Source organism: Pleurodeles waltl, chromosome 10 (genome assembly GCF_031143425.1).
Source record: "Pleurodeles waltl isolate 20211129_DDA chromosome 10, aPleWal1.hap1.20221129, whole genome shotgun sequence".
Classification (NCBI taxonomy): Eukaryota; Metazoa; Chordata; class Amphibia; order Caudata; family Salamandridae; genus Pleurodeles; species Pleurodeles waltl.
The window spans coordinates 509,451,221-509,457,220 of NC_090449.1; the positions used below are offsets into that span (position 1 = coordinate 509,451,221).

Here is a 6,000-nt window from a genome sequence, read left to right on the forward strand (position 1 = left end):
ATGTTTGGGATTTCGTGTGTCTGATTTTTGTGTTTTGCAGTGAAGTTGCCTTTTGACTTTTCCATTACTTAATGTTGTTTGAAATGTGCTGTTCAGAAGCCAGCTAAATAAATGACTGTTCTTAATGCAGCCACAGAGTGATTGGAGCAGGCCACATTCCACCCTTCCTACGCATAAAAGTGTTAGCCATAATGTAACGTAACGTGCGACAATATTATATATTTAGTCAACTCTACCAATAGATTTCTTGTCACATATAAGATACTATATAGTCAATATTCTATTAATAATCGCTCTTTCTCACTCTCTCTCATGCCCTATCCATCGTGGCGATAGCTGGAGCTCCTGCAAGCAGAAGAAGCAACTGGCAAAAGCGCGGGCATTGGAGCTGGGCTCCTCTCCTGAGACCGAGAAGCTGCACAGTGACAGTGGTGTCTTTCTAGACACGCACAGCCTGCAGGAGCCGCACCAGCTTAACAAGGGTATGTACAACAGTACAGGGGAGGAGCCTCACCAGCCAGCTTAACCAGGGTATGTAGAACAATACGTAGGTGGAGCCTCATCTGCTTAACAAGGGGATGTACAACTACAGGGGTGGAGCTTTTGTACAACAGTACAGGGGAGGAGCCTCACCAGCTTAAAAAGGGTATGTACAACAATACAGGGGTGGAACCTCACCAGCTTAACCAAGGTATGTAGAACAATAAGTAGGAGGAGCCTAATCTGCTTAACAAGGGTATGTACAACAGTACAGGGTGGAGACGCACCTGCTTAACAAGGGTATGTACAGCAGTGCAGTTGGAGCCTGGTAGCACCTTTATACACCAGCTTACATAGTATAGTGAAGAATCTATTACACTCAAGTGCTGTAGTAGTCAGTAACCTTACCACAGAATGTATTCTTGCTGTCACCCACAGTTGAATGTAAACGAGTATACTGCAGCTTATTTATATATTTTTTGTTATAAATACCGGCGAGCGCAAAGCGCTCAGTCCATTCAGTAATCTCTCTTTGGGCTTAAAACCACTCCCATGCCATGTCAGTCACTTACATTGATTCGTGGGCTTGCCTTTTAAAATCCGCTTGCTTTCATTTGTGATGGGCATGAATACGGTGTTTAGCCCACCTACACAGCACCAGTAAACTACTAGAAACATACGAGGCTCGATGTTTTGAGCCTGGGTCCGAACTACTTTATCTGTTTATTTTCCACGCAGCGCCATCGCGCTGTATTTTACATAGCGCGATCGCGCTGCGTTTTTTTCTCTACGGTGCTAAAAGCTCTAACTCAAGCAAATGCGAGACCCGTTGCATTGAAAATGCTTGTTTAAGTAAGGCGCCCGTAAAAGGTTAGATGAGAGTCATGACAAAACAATAACAAAATAACGATTAGTACATGGCCCTGTGGGGCCCACTATTTCTGTCCTTCACTAAAGAAAACAAACGACTTTCCTGTCGCAGTCTGGAGCTGCAACTTGCCACCATAAGCAATTTCTGTCACATACACATAACTCTAAATAAGGCCCTTAATTACAAAGGCCTGCCTCTTCTTAGAGATGCTTCCTAGACAACTCTTATTTCATAGCACCCTCTATCTTTTTTTATCAGACTTAAGGCACTGCTGGTCTCCATAATTTTTGAGCCATGATGAGATATTTTCTCTCCTTCAGAGCAACCCTTCTAACACTTGTGATACTTAAATCACCATTTCTACTTGATGGTCAGCCCAGGGCAGCAAGTGCATGAAACTACCACACATAATGCCTTTTGGGAAAAACTCAGTACCACAATTCAACATGCATAGTCAAAGACAAGAGGTCTAGCCTAGCGAGAGCTTTTGGCTTGTCAATGTTTTTCGAATTTCAAGATGCCACCAGCATATGTTACGATGCTGTATGGTCCCGCAAAAAGCAATTGTCAAAGCCAATAGGTCCCAAAGGCGAGACCTAATGGTTTGCCAATGCTTGTTTACTTTAAGACATGTTCAACAGCGGCCCGTGCTGCTGTGCAATATGCCTTAAAACAGTACAGGGGGTTGGAAGTGGCAAACAACCCTCTCTTAGGAGAGGATATGGTGTTACGGCCAGAGTTGCGGATTGGGGAATCAGATGTGAGTGTCAGCTCAAGATCATATGATTCTTGTCAAATCACCTAATCTCCCTGTAAAAACACAAAAATAAATGCATCCTTGTGTAATGTAACAAGTGTTCATGTAAAGAGCTCCAATATCTTTAGATCGAGTTCGCACTACATAAATGTTGAAAAAGTAAAAAAGAAGTTTGTCTTGGATGGGTTTCCTGGCCTGTCTTCTTGCACAGCTTGTTATATTAGTTACCCATTTAAATAAAGTTCTTTAAAAAAAAAGAAAAATCAAATACGTTGTTTCACAATTGAGGCCATCTCAAAAAAACTTTTTCTCAGTTAAGATGTTTAACATTAGGGTGGGCTCTGTAAGAAACACAAGGCTTGCGATTGTGGCATATGCCAATGATTAACAAGCATTTGCAATGCAATGGGTCTCGCATTTGCTCAAGTTAGAGCTAGTGGCGTTGTAAATTCCTAACTGGACTTTTCTTACCACATACATTAAAAATGAAGGGGAAAACATTTGTTGACATTAGCGAGCCGATTTAAAGCACCATGACTGCCATGAGCATGAGCGCAAAAGAGACACAAAATGTAAAAGAAGTTCGCTCACAGTCAAACGTATTGGCAATTGTGCAATTATCCATGTAACGGGGCAGTCTGCAAGGCAGTAACTAAGCCTCCCCATGGCGGGACAAACATAATGCTTTTACCAACGGAAACACCTATTTTTGAAAGGCACGCCCACGAACGAGGGTGAGGTGGGTAAGGTTAAAAGCCCACAATTCTTACGACTGGTCAAAGCGTTTGCGCGCTCTACCTAAAAATTAAGAAAGTTGTACTTTTCTGCTGAACATTTAGCTCCCTCTAATGAACCATCTTTATGTAGATCCTGAATTCTCATTATTTCTTCGGAGGCTGAAAGAAACAACATAATTGCATCCTGTTGTTAAAGACTTTTTCTTGCATGTGAAATGACCAGACATATTTTGGGGTGATTTACTTATTGTTTTCAAATATGCATTTATTTAGGGTAAGGGTGAAACAGTGAAGAGTTGGTGGGGGAAGGGGTTGTTTCAAGCAGTAGCCAGATTGGAGCTTGTAAAAACACAACTACTCATGTGAAGTGCTCGTGTACAAAGAAAACAAGAATTTGCAATGCAGTAGGTGTCACATTTGCTTGAGTTAGAGCTAGTGGCATTGTAAATGCATAATTGGACTTTACTTGCCAATTAAATTGGTCAACTATGTCGCATAATTTGGTACTTTCTGCCACATAATTCCAGAGGTCCTGTACATGACTAAATCACTTCCATTTACATTCTTCCTGTACTGCAGCAAAAAATGAAAATATTGCCATTAAGTTTTTTAAATATTATAATTTTGGCCCCCCCATAAACCTAGTGTGGGGACCAAGAGATGACCTAGACAGAAAGACCACATCGCGTGGTGGGGTATGGGTGAAAATGTTTTGTAAAAGTAATGCCCCGCAAAGCATTACTCAGCAAGTTTCCGAGTGCAGTGAATATTGTAGTATCTTGACTATAATCGTCAGAACAGTTTTTAGATGACACCATCATAAAAAAGGCATTTGTAGGAAACATAATAATGTAAACAAATAGTCAGCCCCTAGAGAGCATAACAACTTAAAAACAGAATGGAAAAAAGTAATGCAGATTAACCTTATGTGCAACCATATATGTATCTCCTAGAGAGCTTAGTGCCTTTCACATTTTCAGGCCTAATGCAATATTATTAGAAACAAAGTCCCTAGAACATAAAATACTCCTAGCTGTAACACAAACATTCCAGCCATGAAACAGCTGGGAAAGACTTTGAATGGTAGGAGAGGTTACTATTTTACCCCCCTCCCCAACCTAGGGTGGAGGCCCATAGGTCCTAGACAGACAGAGTGTGTTGTGCTGAACAGTTTGGTGTTGGTCCTTTGTCGTAGGACCACCACAGGCTGAGGTATGGGCAAAAATATTTTTGAAAAGTAATGCCCCGCAAAGCATTATGGGGTGAGTTTCCTGAGTGCGGTGAATATTGTAGCATTTGCTCCCCCCCTTTGCCAGAAGAGCAGCCTTGAGGATTTCTTTTTTTTCTGTATTAAATGCTCCAGTTTGTATATTTTCCTAACTGCTAAAATTGTTAGGTGGTAGTCATGTAAAGCGTTCCTCAGATCGAGGTCACTATATTACACTTCACATAGTCATGTAAAGTGCTCATCCGATCGAGTTTGCGCTGTGTGAACCTTTAAAAAAAAAAACTAAATATATTTTTGAAGAAACCTCCAGCTTGCAGCCTTTGTGCGCAGGCACCACAAAGAAACAGTGGCATGCCCAAAACAAAGAAAAGGAAGAAACATGCGGCCACGCAGCCCGAAGTGGTGAGGCAAAAGAAAAAATAGTGCCCTACCAGTGCTTTAAATGGGCCGGTACTCTCCGGTACTGAGTACCGGCACTTTTTTATTTTGGGAGGGAGAGTACCGGCCCTCATTATGAATGATGTGGATATTCAAAACAATGAGACGAGTTCATGAGGGTTCAAGCAGTGAAATAGTTGCATTGTCTAGCTCCGTGATGCTTTTCTGTCAGCATTATTTCTACCACCATTTGTCAAGGGTTCAAAAGGGAACACAAGTTGTACTTGTTAAATCTTATGTCATGATACTACTATCATTAGTATTAAACCATTACATATGTGCTGTGCTCTGGAAACACCTTTCTAACTACCCCTCTCCTTCTCCGCAGTGCACAAGACCGAACCGACCGAACCAAAGCTCTACATTAACCTTCCACCGCACAAGCAGGAAGAAGTGGAGCAGCTGCTGGGAGAGTTGAGCCATGGGAAGGACTGGCAACGCCTGGCTATCTTACTTGGCTTTGAGGAGGACAGCATTGATACAATTGGACGTGGTGAACACCCTGTGCATACCCTCCTTACCAACTGGTCTACCAAGGAGGGTGCAACTCTGGAGGTGCTGTGCACTGCACTAATCAACATGCAAAGAGCAGATGTGGTAGAAAAACTCAACAGCAAATCAGAAGCCAGCTCTGTGGTGTAATGAAGGCTGAGAGATGGACAGTTCGTCCAACATAAGTAACAGTGAAGACCTGGTGGACTGATTTAATAAAGTGCAAACATTCAAGTTGGCCGTTGTCACAGACTAACAGTCAGTGCCAAGCAAGATGGTGGCATTGCGGCGTAGGAGCAGCTTCTGGAACAAGGTCTTTTCAAAGTCTGGGCTGTTGGAGGTCTTGTAAATTGGCCTTGTTAACTCCTTCACCCCTTTCAGATTTTAATGTGATCTTGTGCCTGGAGTGACTCGAAGCATGGTGTTTAAATGCCCATGGACTTTTTTTTGTGAAACCAACTTTCAACAACATGACAATCATATTTTATTCTGTAACACCATGGGTTCTCATGACATTTTCAGAGCTTCACAAGGTGGCAGTTCTTTTTATCAACCAGCAAGGATATAAACCTGCCATTCAAGGTTCGGTGGTGATGCCCCCAAGAATCGTCGTACCTCCAAAAGCCCATGGCTGCTGGCCTAACATCCTTTGCGAGACGTTGCCTCTTTCTTGTCATTAGTGATTAAATCATCTAAACATGTGGCGTTTGTGAAGGCACATACTTTAAGTGGTGCTGGAAAGATTAACTGGAATATCAAGTGCACTTTTCATTTCTTGGTACCTGTTTTTAGTGAACTAGGAAAAAAGTGAATGAACTTATGAGTGCCTTAATGTTAATGTTAATGTTACTTTCTTTCTTAGTAGCGTCTGGTTGAAAGGGGCTGATTTTTTTCTGTCACAGTGCCTGTAGACGTCACAGGAGGAGCAGAACGTTCCCAGATTAAGATGGATGCCTAGTTCAATGGCTTAAAGTGTTATAATTAATGCCATTAAGTG

At 42.1% G+C, this 6,000-nt stretch overlaps 1 protein-coding gene across 1 annotated transcript in view; it reads left to right on the forward strand.

The window, feature by feature from the left end:
- Positions 1 to 5,704, forward strand: part of LOC138261682 (tumor necrosis factor receptor superfamily member 16-like) — a 67,663-nt gene extending 61,959 nt beyond the window's left edge. Inside the window, exons 6-7 of the mRNA XM_069210929.1 lie at positions 337 to 482; positions 4,840 to 5,704. Coding sequence (XP_069067030.1) covers positions 337 to 482; positions 4,840 to 5,153 — 460 coding nt within the window. The 3' untranslated portion in view covers positions 5,154 to 5,704. The remainder of the gene's footprint in view (positions 1 to 336; positions 483 to 4,839) is intronic.
- Positions 5,705 to 6,000: the final 296 nt, after the last annotated feature.